Raw genomic sequence first — 15,878 nt, 5'->3', positions numbered from 1 at the left:
CACAGCCGACTTCCCCAATGCAATTCGTCTCTTGATTTCCTGGCTGCTGTTACCAAGAGTGTTGACTGTGGAGTCATGTAAATTAAAACTGTTAACTATCTCAATCTCTTCACCATCCATACTGATGCTGCCAATTGGCCCAGTAGTGAGAATCTTTGTTTTCTTGATGTTGAGCTTCAGTCCATATAGAAGAAGGGAAAAAGATACATAGAACAAAATTTAAGATCATAAAAAAAGACCAGCCTTAAGGAACTCTGGTTGCCTAGTGGCAAGAAGCTGCACTGCAATCCCAGAGATACACAGTTTGAATCCACCAGATGCTCTGTTGGAAAAGGAGGGGCAATATCCTCTTGTACCAGTCAGATCCAATTTGATAGTACACAGAAAAAAAAAATAATAAAATTTAAAAAAATTAAAATTTTAAAAAATAAGAGTAATGTTGTTATGTGCCATCAAGTCACCTGCAACTCACAGTGACCCTATGTACAGCAGCTCTGAATCCTGCTCTATCCTGAGCCAACCTTATCATCTCTGGCACACATACCACCGTTAGCCTTTACCCCAGTCACTAAGTCAATCCATCTCATTGAGGGTGTCCCTCCACCCTCCCAAGCATGATGTATCTCTCCTTGTAACATGCTCAAAGTATGTCAGATGAAGCTTCAGAATCCTCGCCTCCAAGGAGCAGCCTGGTCTCACCCTCTCTAGGACGAACCTGTTTGTTCTAATTGTCCCTGGTATATTAAAAACTCTTCTCTGGTACCACAGCTCAAAGGCATCAATTCTCCTATCATCTCTAATCATTCTCCCACTTTTTGATGCATAGCAAGTAACCACGAAGACAATAACCTAAATCTGGTGCACCCTAGTCTCGAGACTGGCATTTGTTGCTCTTTAGTACTCTGAAGAGGTCCCTGAAAGATTTTCCCAATGCAATTCATCTTTTGATTTCCTGACCGCCGGAGTTAAGAGTGTTGACTGTGGATCCAAGCAAGCTATAATTGCTAACCATCTCACTTACTTTGGGCACATGGCCAGGAGATAACGGTCCTTGGAAAAGGGCATCACGCTCTGAAGGGTGGACGAACAGTGCAGAAGAGGAAGATCCCAGATGAGATGGATTGATACAGTAACTGGGACAATGGGGATTGGTGTGTTGGAATTAGTGAGACTGGCTCAGAACATGGAAGGGTTCAGAGCTGCTGTACACAGGGTCGCTATACACCGCAGGTGACTCAACAGTACCTAACAACAATAACATACTATGAAAGGTTTGGAAGCAGGAGTGGCATCCACTTCCTATATAACATGCCTCTGGAAACTCGATGAACTTTGATAAATGTTGATAATTTTTAGAGAGGCTTCAGGCCTTCTGCTCATAGGGTCACTATGAGTTGTGCTCGACTTGAAGGCAACCAACAACAATATGAAATATCCAAAATAAGCAAAACTAAGATGAAAGTTTAATGGTACAGTGGTTGTTGTTATGTACTGACTATTAAAATTATTGTGATAATTCATCTTGTTGAAGGTCTTTCTTTGACCCTCTACTTTTCCTAGTACAATGTCATTTTCCAAGGACTGTTCACTCCTGACAACAGGCCCAAAATATGTAAGACACAGTGTCATTGTTCTTGCATCTAAGGAGCACTCTGATTACACTCCCTTCAAAACAAACTCATTTATTTTTTTCTAAGTCTATGAGGTATTCTGTACTCCAACACAACAATTCAAAAGCATCAATTCTTTAATCATCTTTATTCACTGTCTAATTTTTAGATGCATAAGAAGCAATTAAAGAGAGCTTGCACACAGCAGGCGCTGAGAACATGCGTGCTTTTATCTCGTCCTCTTTCTCAGGTCCATCTTCACAGTACTGGCAGTAGGAATGGCAATTATAGTCGCCGTCATGCAGCTTTTTGTTTGTACCAGGAGCTGCACACTCTTGAGGTGATAGGACAGGAGATGGTGGCCCAGATCAAGGCTCATGTAGCATCACTGGAAGGCATCACCCCTAAAGACCAGATTATGCTCCTGGGATGAACTCCCCTGGAAGACTGAGGCTATCCTAGGCCAGCGGGGCTGGAGCCCCTGACCACTCTAGATAGCTGGCCACATACTTGAAGATAAAGTTCATGGTTCCTTGGCTCGTGCTGGAAAGTGAAAGGTCAGACACCCAAGGTGGCAAAACAGAGAAGAAAAAGAAGACTGGCTGAGCTAAGCGGAGAATACAGTACAAGAAGGGACCAGTGCCAACTCTTAAGTCCTTTGTAACCCTGGCTTCCCATAATAAAGCCAGTTTCTCTGGGGGGCACGGGGGGGGGGCAATTAAAACATGGCTTGGATCAGGTACACCTTAGTCTTTAAACTGACACTACTGTTGCTCTCAAGCACTTTGCTGAGGTTATTGACAGCAAACTTTCCCAATGTAACATATATTTTGATCCCTTGACTGCTACTGCCACAGTTGTTGATTATGGATCTAAGTAAAATTAAATCATTGACAACTTCAATCTTTTTCCACCTACGATGATGCTGCCTAAGGGTCCAGTTAGTGTGAGGATTTTTGTTTTCTTGATGTTGAGATGTAATTCATATTGAAGGTTGTAGTCTTTGGTTTTCATAAGTCTTTCAACTCTTCTTTAATTTTTGAAAGCAAAGTTGTGTCAGGTGCATAACACAGGTTGTTGATCAGTCAGCCTTCCATCCAGACCACCACATTCTTCTTCATCTAGCCCAGTTTCTCAAGTTAGATGCTCAGCAGAGATTAACTAGATTTGGAGAAAGGACACAACCGTGATACAAACACCTTTCTTGATATTAAATATAACTGTTTCTTGTTCTGTTCAGACAACTGTTCTTGATCTATGTACAGGTTTTGCATGAACACAATTATGTTTTCTGCGATTTCTATTTTTCTCAAGGTCATCCAAAATCTGTTGGCTCAACATAGCATGTATAAGCCCCTTGATCCACATTTTAGGCTGGGTTCTCCAGAAAAGAAAAACTGAAGTTTGAAGATAAAAAAGGAAGAGATTTATTTCAAGAAAATGGTTTCTAAAGTGGCAGACTGGCTAAAGACTGAGGTAAGTCTGATCCAAACCATAGTCTTTTCAATTACTTCCCATGCATCTGAAAGTTGAACAATGGAGAAGGATGACAGAACAGGAAACAATGACTTTGAATTGTGGTGTTAGAGAAGAGTACTGAATATCTCATAGACTGCCAAAGGAACAAACAAGTCTTGGTGGAGGTGCAACCAACGAGTTCCTTAGAGGCAAAAATGATGAATCCTTATCTCACACACTTTGAGCATGTTGCCTGGTGGGGCAGTTTTTGTTGTGTACCATGGAGTTGGAACTGACTCACTTGATCCTCCCTCAGGTTTTCAGAGAAGAGACTGCATTCTCCTGTGGAATAGCTGAAGGATTCAAACTATCTTCCTAAGTGGGAATAGTGCTTGAAAGCAGACATCATGCTTAGAAAGATGGAGGGTCAGAGAAAGAAAGATCCTCAACTAGATGGATTGATACAGTGATTATAATAATGAGTAGGTCACATAAGAGATGGTGAGGATGGGTCAGGATAGGAGGTTCAGATCTGTTGTTTGTAAGGTTATCGTGAGTCGCAACTGACTGAACGAACATTACCTAACAATAATGTTTTCCTAAATGCATCCACTATTTAATATGTTTATTGATGATCTGAACTATATTCCCCTTACTAATAACACAGACATTTCTATTCCTGATTCTTTTTTTTTTTGCTTTGTTTAATTTTTATTCATTTTTCTTGTTTTGATTTTTTTAAGTTTGTATTATTTTTTTTAACTTTAAATTTATTATTAATTTCAGTAAAAATTTACAGAGACTTTGGATTTTCATTCATTCATTGTTGCACTTTTCTCCCCTCCTAACCCTCCCCCCTAGTACACTATCTTCTTGGAAAAGTAAAAGAAAAATTCTTTCATTGCTTTACAAACCCTCCCCCAGGTCCACTCTACCATGTAGCCTTTGCTCTAGACTCCTGTCATGACAGAAATACCTAATCACATATCCCTTTTAAACAGTTTTCTCCCTCATCTGTTTCAATGCAGTATACATTATTGAACCCATCTTTCTCAGTCTCTCCACAACCCCAAGGTCAGTCCTTTTTTACAACAGTGGCACCATGCAGTATTTGCCCTTTTGTGAATGAGATAATTCACTCTGCATAATGTCCTCCAGAGTAATTTTGAATAATATTGCATGAGTTCCTTGTTTTTCATTGCAGCATAGTATTCCATTGTGAGAATATACCACAGCTTCTCTATCCATTTGTTTGTTGATGGGCACTTAGGTTGTTTCTAACCCCTTGCTATTGTGAACAAAGCTGCAATAAACATGGGTGTACATATCTGCTTGGATGTCAGTTATGGTCTCTTTGGGACATATTCCCAGCAGTGGAATTGCTGGGTCAAATGGTATCTCTATTTGTAACTTTTTGAGAAAGTGCCATACTGCCTTCCACAGTGGTTGCACCATTTTACACTCCCACCAACAGTGAATAAGGGTTCCAGTTTCTCCACAACCTCGCCAGCATTTGTTTGCTGTTCTGTTAAATTTTGCTATTTTAACTGGGGTGAGATGATATATCATAGTTATTTTAATCTGCATCTCCCTTAGAGCTAGGGATTTTGAACATTTCTTCATGTGCTTGTTAGCCATCTGAATGTCTTCTTGGGTGAAGTGTCTGTTCATATCCTGTGCCCATTTTTCTATTGGGTTATTTACCTTTATCTTGTTGTGGTGTCTATTCCTGATTCTTAAAGTTATTACTGTGATTATTTTTGTTATGTTTTTCTATATGTTTGAATAAAGAAAGTTAATTTTTAGCAAATGCCTTTTGGCATACATGAGAACATGATATCATTTTCTTCTTAATATGTATCAAAAATAAATCAAATTAGCAATTAAAGAAAAAACGTGACAGACTGGCAAGCTCCTGGGTCAGAAGTCAGGCCAGAGCCTTCTCCTGACTCACATAACTGCAGGGGATAATGAACCTAAGACTAGTAGACCAGACAGCAGCCTGCTGGCTTTTAAGTCAAAACCCGAAGATAAAGCAATACAGTGGTTCTAAAAAGGAACTCAAACACAACAACAATTGTTTGACACAGTTTTGTCAAACAGTACAAGTTATTTCCTTCTGTTCTATACAGGTTCTCACTTTTAGTTGGAATCAACACAAAGGCATCTAACAATGAGTGGGAATCAACTCAAAGGCAAACAACAAATTTATTGTCTACATTATACAGTTCAGAATAACATTTCTGAGACTGTGGAAGACTTTCAATCAGCAAAGAGAACTTATGCTCACTGAACTATACTTAAGGACCCATGGTGGTGCAGTGGTTTAAGACCTTGAATACTAACTGAAATATTGGTGATTCTAATGCATGGTCTGGTTTCACAGTGGGTTTGGAAATCTGCTTTTGTAAAAGATTTCAGATTAGAAAATCTTCTGTACCAGTTCAACACTGTAGCATATAGAATCACCATCAGTTTAATGGCAAATAGGATTGGGTTTTTTGGTTTATGCTCCATTGACCTTCATGTTCTTTATTTTCTCCTGTTATTGAAAATAATCTGTAAGTCATCTTTCCATCTGGTTTGAGAATGGTGGACAAAAAGGGTTCGTGTTAGCTTTTATGTTTTAATTGTTTAGAAAAATAATATGCTGTGGTCGTATGCTGTGGGACAGACTTGAACTGCTGCTTGGGTTTCCTCTTCCTGTAGTTTTTAGGGGATCAGATCACCAGACCTTTATCTCATGGCGTTGCTGGTAGGTTTGAATTGCCAGCATTTCACTTAGCTGTTGAACACTTTAAGTACTGACCCACCAAGTTTTCCAAAGATAATAAGTCAAGCACAAAGGGAGGGTGCATTAACAGTGGTTCAGTCTGTGGGAGTACTCACATTATCCTGCTCAGAGAAAAACTGTGTTGATCATCTTTGGTTTAGCCTTTGTGGATGAAATCATGACTGAACAGGCCAGGATCTGTTTCTTTGAAAGAGTCAATGAAATAGATAAAGCACTGGCAAATGTAACAAAAGAAAAGAAAGAGAAGACACAGACAACCTGAATAAGAGATGGAAGTGGCAACATCATAACAGAACCAGCTAAAATTAAAACAATAATAATATGATGAAAACCTATACTCTGATTAAAGCCTATAAGAAGTCACACTTTACCTATACTGACACAGTCAGAGAGAACACTTGAACAGACCTATCACAAAAGAAGAAATTAACCAGATCATACAAGGACTACCCCACAAAAAAAAGTCCTGGCCCAGACGTTTTTACAGCTGAATTCTACCAAACATTCAGAGACACGCTATCACGAATTCTACTCAAAGTATTTAAAAAAAAACAGAAAAAGAAGGAATACTCTCAGAGTCATTCTATGAAGCAAGCATAACCCTAATACCAAAACCAAGCAAAGACATTATCAAAAAAGAAAGCTACAGGCCAGTACCTCTCATAAATTTAGAAGCAAAATTCCCAACAAAATTCTAGCCAATAGAATTCAACGGTAGAGCAGAAAAATAATTCATCATGACCAAGTATGATTTATAAGAGGTATGAAAAGATGGTTCAACATAAAAAAAACCAATATAATTAATCACATTAACAAATCAAAGAACAAGAACCACATGATCCTAGCAATTGATATAGAAAAGGCCTCTGACAAAATCTAACACCTTTCAAGATAGAAATTGAAGGGAACTTCATCAACACAGTGAAAACTATATACATAAATCCAAGAGCCAATATCATTCTCAATGGAGGAAGACTAAAGGCATTCCCCTTGAGACCAGGGACCAGACGTGGATGCCCACCATCATCACTCCTATTCAATATTGTATTGGAAGTACTTGCGAAGGCAATACAACAAGAGAAAGAAATAAGAGGCATCCAACTTGGCAAAGAGATGGTAAAACTCTCGCTATACGCAGATGATATCATAGTGCACTCAGAAAACCCAAGGACTCAACCAAAAAACTGTTAACCTATTCAGTAGAGTGGCAGGATACAAGATCAACAAAAATCAATAGGATTCCTCTACAGTAACAAAGAAAACCAAGAGGAGGAAACCAAGAAAGCAATACCATTTACAATAGGCAACCACAAAGTGAGGTTTTGGGGAATAAACCTAACTAAAGAAAAAAAAGACCTTTACATAGAAAACTACAAAACACTACTGCGAGAAACTATAAAAGACTTAACTAACTGGAAAAATCTTCCTTGTTCATGGGTAGGAAGACTAAATATACTGAAAATGACACTACTAACAAAAGCAACCTACTTGTTCAACACAATCCCAATAAGAATACCAAATTCATTTATCAAAAGGTAAGTTTATTTGGAAAGGAAAGAAACCTGGAATAAGCAAAGCACTTTTGAAAATAAAAATGAAGTGGGAAGTTTAGCACTCCCTGATCTCAAAACCTACTATGTAATAACACAATTACAAAATGGGGGGGAAACAAGGAAAGACTTCATGGAGGAAGATGTTTGGATAGCCAACAGTCACAACAAGAAATGCTAAAAATCACCGCAAAAAAGAGATGAAAATCAAAACTATAGTAAGATACCATCTAACCCCAGTAACAGTAGCAAAGTTTAACAAGACAGCAAGTAATAAATGTTGGAGAGGAGGAACTCTTATATACACTGTTAGTGGGATTATAAAATGGTACAACCACTTTGGAAGGCAGTTTGCCATTTCCTCAAAAAGCTGAACAAAGAAATTCCATATGACCCAGCTATTCCACTGCTTAGACTATACCTCGAGAAAATTAGAACTGAAGCACAAATGGAGATTTGTACATCAATGTTCATAGCAGTGTTATTCACCATCACAAGAACACAGAACAGCCCCAATGTCCAACCAAAACAATGGAATTGATTGAGAAATTATGGCACATTCACACAACGGAATACTACGTAGCATGCACGAATAATGACTTTGAAAATTTCTGCCTAACTTGGGAGGAACTGGAGAGCATTATGCTAAATGAATTAACTCAGTCCCATAGGACAATATGGTATAAGACTATCACAGAAAGAGAAAGATGACTAGAACAACAAGTATGAGGATCTGAGGCAAGGAAGGTAGAAGAAGCAAAGGGGAGAGGATGGACAGGGGGGTAAATATAGGGTTGCATAATTTGATGGGTAGAGGGTGGGGTGGGTAAAGGAAATGGGGGAAATCCAGTGTGAAAAACAATGTATGTGTACTTTGTAAGTAAACCAGTATAAAATAAAAATTTTATTTTAAAAAACCTACTACATAGCTGTAATAACCAATACAGTCTGGTATTGGTACAGAGACAGACACATAGACCAATGGAATAGAATTGAGAACCCAGAAATCAACCCATCTATCTATAGTCAACAGTGTTCAATAAGAAAACCTATCAAATAGGGAAATGACAGCTTCTTCAACAAATGGTCCTGGCAAAACTTGGACTTTTACCTGTAGAGAGCCGAAGCAAGATCCACATCTTACACCATACACAAAAATAAACTCAAGGTGGATCAGGGCTCTAGGAGTAAAACCCAAAACCATAAAAATCATAAGAGACAAAGTGGGACCAAACTTGTCCCATTAAAGATTAAGTCCTTGTGCGCATCAAAAGCTTTACCCAAAAGTGTAAAAAGAAAACCAACTGACTGAGAAAAAACATTTGGCAATGACATCTCAGACAAGGGTCTGAGAACAAAAATTTAGAGACTACTACAGGGCTTTCACAAGAAAAAGTCTGGGGGCGGGGAGGAAAAGTCTGATAACACAATTACAAAATGGGCAAAAGACATGGAAACACCTTTCACAGAGGAAGACATCTGGATGGCCAACAGACACATGAAGTAATGTTCAAAACCAATGGGAATAAGAGATATGCCAAAACCACAATGAAAATTCATCTCACCCCAGTAGCAGTGGCAAAGTTAAACAGGACAGAAAGTAATAAATTATGGAGAGGATGTGGCGAGATAGGAACTTTTTTTTTTTTAGATAGGATGGTACAATTACTCTTTGTTTAGTGTTCATATAGACAAAAATTCTTACCACTGGACCAACAGGCAGAATCATAATGGATGGAGAGGAGATTGAAACTCAACAGTTTCATCTTGCTTGAATTCACAATTAACACCCTTGGTACAAGCAGTGAGGAAATAAGGAGATTAATTGCAATGGGAAAATCTGCAGTTAGGGACCTTTCCAAATTATTGAGAAGTAGTGATGTCAGTTTGAAGACTTAGGTGCGTCTGATTCAGGCCATTAGATTTCCAATTTCAAGATATGCATTCAAGACCTAGACAATGAATAACGATGACAGAAAAACAATTGATGCCTTTGAGCTGTGGTGTTGGAGAAGAGCACTGTACATCCCATGGATGGCCAAGAGAATGAATGGATGTGTCTTGGAGCGGGTGCAGCCAGAGTGCTCTTTTGAGGCAAGAATAATGAGGCTTCACCTCACATACTTTAGACATATTGCTAGGAGGTGCTATTCCTTGGAGAAGTATATGATGTTGGGAAGAGTGGAGGGTCGGAAAAGGAAAGGAAGACCTTCAACCAAGTGGACTGACAAGGTATTACTGCAATGGGCTCTTGGGTGTCAGGATGTGTGAAGATGGCGCAGGACAAGACTAGTTTCATATCATTTGTTCATAGGGTTGCTATGAGTCATACTCGACTCAATGGCACCTAACAACTACTCTGGAAGGTAGGTTAGTGTGTCCTCAAAAAGCTGAACATAGAGATTCTGTACAATTCAGCTTAGCTATGCTACTGTCAGGAATATACCCCAAGAAAAACAGAACTGAGATACAAATGGAGATTTGTACACCAATGCTCATAGCAGCATTAGCAATAACAACAACATGGAAACAACTCAAATGTCCATCAAGAAATGACTAGATTGAGACACTTTGGTACATTCACACAATGGAATACTATGCAGCATTCAAGAACAACAATTTTGAGAAATACTATATAACACTGGAGAGGCTAGAGAGCATTATGGTGAGTGAACTAACTCAGGCACATAAGAACAAATACTATATAAGACTATTTTTGTAAAAACAGAAGGATAACCAGTAAGATGTATATAAATATCCAAGGAGTGAAGAGGAGGGGAAGGGGGTATGTGGAAAAATTACGGGATCACAGAGTTTGGTAGGTAGAGGCAAGGGGGGTAAAAAAGGCAACATACATGAATGATATGCAATTTAAAAAAGATAAATATTGACTATAAAAAATGTATAAAGTAAATAAACACATTAAAGTGTCATAGGCCCTTCCTTTCTGATTCTTGAATGACGCTGGCATTATACATAACCGTTTCACCATTAGCCTCATCAGCAGCTATCACTCCCCTCAAGCTTTCTCTTTGCCTTCAAAGTTACATTACCATTAGCCTTCATTTTCTCTTCTACCCAGATGGCCCTGAAATGTACATGTCCAGTTCAGATGGTTCCAAGTCTCCATATAAATTTTCTGTTGCCATCTCTAAATCAAGTGTTCAGAACAAAATACATCTTAGTCTCTCTGGATTCCTTTTTCTTTTTGAAGTCACATCACTATTTCTCCAGGTTACTCTGGATAAAGTGAAAAGTTGCATTCTCTTCTATACTTCTAGGTCCATTTTTATAGCATCTTGTTATTCATAGCACTTTTGACAATCTGTCATTATTTTGTGCACTTACTGGCTTATTTGCTCATGCTGTATTTTTTACTTGAAAGAACATAAATATAAGTGCCATGAATATTATTAACCTTGCCTGTCCTAACCATGATTTCATAGCACAGCTCATAGCACATAATTGTCTCGTAATAAATAGCTACTCAATGTTGACTTTTATATTAGTTTTTATTCATAACAACAACAATAAAGTGCATGAAGTGTTTCAAATTGTTTTTAATCCTGTATCATGTTCACAAAAATCAGATTAAGGATGTATTTCATTACTATTACTCTATTACTCTATTTTATAAATGAGGAACTGAGGTCTAGAGTGGTTAAATGTCTTGCTCAGTCACAACACAGATAAGCAAGAGAATGAAGATTAAAATCCAAGTGTTCAAACCCCACTACCCTATACTTGTCTTGTAAGATAAGTAAAATTTAAAACACACCCCCTACACACACTTATGTCAAAGAAATGAAGTTGATTCAGAAATATTAATACCTCAGAAACTATCAGTAAAGTCAATAAAACATAGTCTAGATATCAAATGAGTAGACAAAAAGAACACTGAAATGCTTTGTGAGTTCCTGAAAAAAGGAAAGCAAAGACTTATCATAATATCTAGTATTTCACTCCTGAGAGAGAGAGTGTGTGTGTATCTTCAAAAGTACTAAAAACAGGTACTTTAACAAATACTTGTACAAGATCATTTGCTAATATAGTAGTTGTTATGTGTCGTCAAGTCGCTTGCGATTCATAGTGACCCTATGTACAAGAGCCCTAAACCCTGCTCTACCCTGTGCCAACCTTACTGTCTCTGACATACCTGCTCCCATTAGCCCAGTCACTGAGTAGATCCATCTCACTGAGGGTCTTCCTCTCTTTTACTGTCCCTCCACCTCACAAACATGATGTCCCTCTCTAAGGACTGGTCCCTCCTTGCAACACGCCCAATGTATGTCAGATAAGGATTCTGAATCCTTGCCACCAAAGAGCAGCCTGATTTCACCCTCTCCAGGACAAACCTGTCTGTTCTCCTAGCAGTCCATGGTATATTCAACACTCTTCTCCAGCACCACAGCTCAAAGGCATCAACTACTTTTCTATCATCCCTAGCCACTGTCCAGCTCTCTTGACACAGAGCACACAATTGCAAAGACTACAGCCCAGATCAGGCGCACCTTAGTCTCCAACCTCATGTCACTGCTCTTCAGTACTGACAGCTGACTTTCCCAATATAATCTGTCTCTTGATTTCCTGGCTACTGGCATCAAGTGTGTTGACTGTGAAGCCAAGCAAACTAAAACTGTTAACAATCTCAATCTTGTCATCATCCATAATGATGCTGCCAATTAGCCCAGTCGTGAGAATCTTTGTTTTCTTGATGTTGAGCTTCAATTCATATTTAAGGCTGCAGTCCTTGACCTTCTGCAGCAAGCACTTCAGGTTCTCTTCAGTTTCAGCAAAAAAAAGCTCTCAACAACAACCCACAGTCAATTCTGACTCATTGCATCATACAGTACAGAGCAAACAGCCCCAAAGGTAGAATTTCCAGCGCTGTAAACTTTATAAAGACCCAGCACAGAGCAACTGGTAGGTCTGAATTATCAATCTTTTGATGAACAGAGTGGTTAAACAACAAGCCTCTCTAGACTCTATATATTATCCATAACAATAAAATTTTAAAAAGGAAAAATAAAAATACGATAACACATCATGAGCTGCCAGGAAGATCATGGTAAGTATATTTCATTCATTACTATTATCTGTAGGTGTTAAACCAAAATACACTGATGAATCTTGGAGCAACTCACACTAACTGGAAATTGCTCACTCAACAGTAAGAATAATCTTATGGAAGTCTGATACCCTATCAGTTGAGCAGCTCACGGAGGACAGAGACCATGTCTTCTTCATCTCTGTAGCTTGAGTACTTACTCTAGGAGTTAGAACGCCGAAGACATAGTATTATTTCTCCAAAAGTGAATGAATAATGTAAAGAATGCAAAGATACCATCAAAGACTACTTTACCTTGGCATCTTTTTGTTCTTCCAGAGACAATTCCATCAAGTCATCTGAAATATCCTCTGACTGGTCTTCTCCCAGTTCTGACTTTTTATTCCATTTTGGAATAGTAGCAATGGGACTGCCCAGGTCATTTGTTTCACTTCCCAACATGTTTTGATTGTCCTATCAAATACATTGGCAACATTAACAAGCTTTCCCTCCTTCCTAGAAATTGCAAAAATCGTTCTCACTTAAGTGGGCTTAGAAAACCTGAAAGATCATAATTCAGACCTGCAATTCACCTTCACCTACTGCTACTAAGCCCCTCAGAGTGACCCTATAGGCCAGAGTAAACTGTCTCATGGGGTTTCCACAGTTGGAAATCTTCTATTTCATCTCTTTCCCTGAGGAATAGTTGGTGGGGTCACACTTCTGACCTTTTGGTTAGCATTTCAATGTTTTAACCCATGTGCCCTTAGAGTTCTAATAACCCCTTCCTAAACAGACTTTTTTTTAATTGCCCCAGCATTATTTATTGGTGAGTTAGTAATTTCTCTATTGCTCTATACCACCCACCGCCTGTAAGAAATGATTCTTAATTGTGGCCAAAGGAGGTCTAAGCTGACTTTTAATGATGATGTTTAGTGACTTACCAGCAGAGAAAGGGGAGAAAGAAAAGGACCTCCTGGTCTTTTTTTAAACTTTAAGTTACTGGGTGCCAACCATTCCAAGGATTTCAAGGTATAGTTTTCCTAAAAGAAAAACTACATTGGCTCAAAAAAAAAGAGATGTTAGAAGGCCCTGCAAAAATCATTTCATCTGACTAAGCCATGATTAACATTCATGAAATACATTTAAAAGTAAAAAAGCTGACCATGTAATATGAAGATGCAAACTATGTTTTGGAAGTTACGTTGGACATGTAGACTTGCTTTGGAAAAGACTCATTTCATGATCACATGCAAAAGCAGCAGAAAAGGGGAGCCTGACTGGGGAGGGGATGGTGAGATTTAAAAGCCTGATCATAAAAGGAGGTTAGCTTCAAATTATTTAAAAAAAGAACGAAAGAGATTAAAGGGCACTATTTAAAAAAAAAGCTGATCAAAACAGCCAAAAACACAGGCATATCCGAGGGAAAAAAGGACAAGAGCAATTTAACATTTTTTTTAAATCAAATTAAGAGTAGGAATTAAAGGCAGGGGGATAAAAATGATGGCTAGAAAAGGGGACTAGTTAAAAGAATTTGGTATGGAATTATCTGAGTGAATAGGCGGCTCTGCAGAGGCCAGCTTCTACTTGAAACTAAAGGACAAAAAAACCCTAAGGCAAAAAAGCCAAACCATGGCTTTCTCAGAACAGGGTCTAAGACTAGATGAGGAGAAAGGAAGAAACTAAAAAATCTAGGTTTTCAATAGAAAGCCATTTGAGAAATCTATAAATAAATGATACACATATCATTTACCTTTTTATTACAAAAACAAACCAAAAAAATCCTTACACTAACACAATCGACACTCTTGGTACCAGCAGCCAGGGACCAGTCTTTGGAGAAGGACATCTTGCTTGGGAAGGTGAAGGGACGGCACAAGAGAAGAAGACCTATGATGAGATAGACTGACCCTGTGGCTGGGGTAATGGAGATAAGGTGTGCTGGAGACAATAAAATTGGCTCAAGAACAGGTAAGGTTCAGAGATGTTGTAAATAGGGTGCCTATGAGTTGCAGGTGACTCGACAGCACATGACAGTAATACTTTAGAAAAGTAAGATTTTTTTTCCCCCCTCTAAAAATGATCAAATGAGCAAGAGTTATAATGACAACCAGCTATTAAAGTCTTAGAGACAGGCTTTACCCTAGAATTAAAATTTTCTTGCAGTGACAAAGTTTGCTTGTCAGGCCTACCGATACCAACAGCATTGTGTCCCTTAAAGAGACCCTGAGGTCATGTCTATAAACAATTAATGCTTGGAAGACAGGACAGGCTTAAAAATGGGTATAGGCTTGCTTTTACTATGGAACAGTTCTTCTCCACACATAGGGGATGGTAAGAGTAGGAATCAACATGCTGTCAGTGAACAATAACATATGTTTTCTAAAGATACAGATCACATGTGTTGCCCCACTTGAAGGAAGAAAGCTGCCAGTCTACCTAGGCATCCATTGATCACTTACATTTTTTTTATTTGCAGATGAACCGCACACTGCCTCTTTCTTTCTGCGACCACAATCCAAAGAATTCGGAGTGCTGCATAGCAGTTGTGCCTACAAGAGAGTTTTCTGAGACCATCCAGTATCCTTCAGACAATGAGAGTTAGAAATCGTCTTACTACCACCAGAGAAAAAACCCAACCTTAAGAGAGCATACTCACTGGGCTGCCTTTTATTAGATGCTGATGATGATTCCTACAGATCAAAAGAAATTGCTAGTCAGGTAAGCACCAAATATTGTATGGTTCTTCAGTGGCTTAAAGCATCCCAGGTCTTTCTTTCTTCCATTGTAGGGGACCCTATACCTAGTTGATGAATCTCTTCTAAAATCAATTAATAGGAATTTCTCTAGGTAAATATTACGATGCTAAGTGACATTATAGAAATAAGGTCTATCAGTGCAACCACTGTAGAAGGCGGTATGGCACTTTCTCAAAAAGTTGCAAATAGAGATACCATTTGACCCAACAATTCCACTACTGGGAATATACCCCAAAGAGACCATAGCTGACATCCAAGCAGATATAAGCACACACATGTTTATTGCAGTTTTGTTCACAATAGCAAGGAGTTGGAAACAACCTAAGTGCCCATCAACAAACGAATGAATAGAGAAACTGTGGAATATTTACACAATGGAATACTATGCTGCATTGAAAAACAAGGAACTCATGCAATATTATCCAAAATGGGTGACTCTGGAGGATATTATGCTGAGGGAAGTATCTCAGTCACAAAAGGACAAATACTGCATGTTGTAAAACAGGACTGACCTTGGGGTTGTGGAGAGACTGAGAAAGATGGGTTCAATAATGTATACTGCATTGAAACAGACGGGGGAGAAAACTGTTTAAAAGGGATATGTGATTAGGTATTTCTGTCATGACAGGAGTCTAGAGCGAAGGCTGCATGGTGGAGTGG

At 38.6% G+C, this 15,878-nt stretch overlaps 1 protein-coding gene across 1 annotated transcript in view; it reads right to left on the bottom strand.

Moving 5' to 3' along the window:
* Positions 1-15,878, bottom strand: part of LOC102860229 (M-phase inducer phosphatase 3-like) — a 45,853-nt gene that overhangs the window by 19,976 nt on the left and 9,999 nt on the right. Inside the window, exons 5-8 of the mRNA XM_006903088.1 lie at positions 15,119-15,152; positions 14,922-15,011; positions 13,404-13,502; positions 12,775-12,933 (exon numbers count right to left, since the gene is read on the bottom strand). Of these exons, the coding sequence (XP_006903150.1) occupies positions 12,775-12,933; positions 13,404-13,502; positions 14,922-15,011; positions 15,119-15,152 (382 nt within the window). The remainder of the gene's footprint in view (positions 1-12,774; positions 12,934-13,403; positions 13,503-14,921; positions 15,012-15,118; positions 15,153-15,878) is intronic.

Source organism: Elephantulus edwardii, unplaced genomic scaffold (genome assembly GCF_000299155.1).
Source record: "Elephantulus edwardii isolate Elephantulus edwardi_28Jun2011 unplaced genomic scaffold, EleEdw1.0 scaffold00507, whole genome shotgun sequence".
In the NCBI taxonomy this organism is placed as follows: Eukaryota; Metazoa; Chordata; class Mammalia; order Macroscelidea; family Macroscelididae; genus Elephantulus; species Elephantulus edwardii.
The sequence above is the reverse complement of the archived record's forward strand: the minus strand, read 5'-3'. Positions and strand labels throughout refer to the sequence as shown.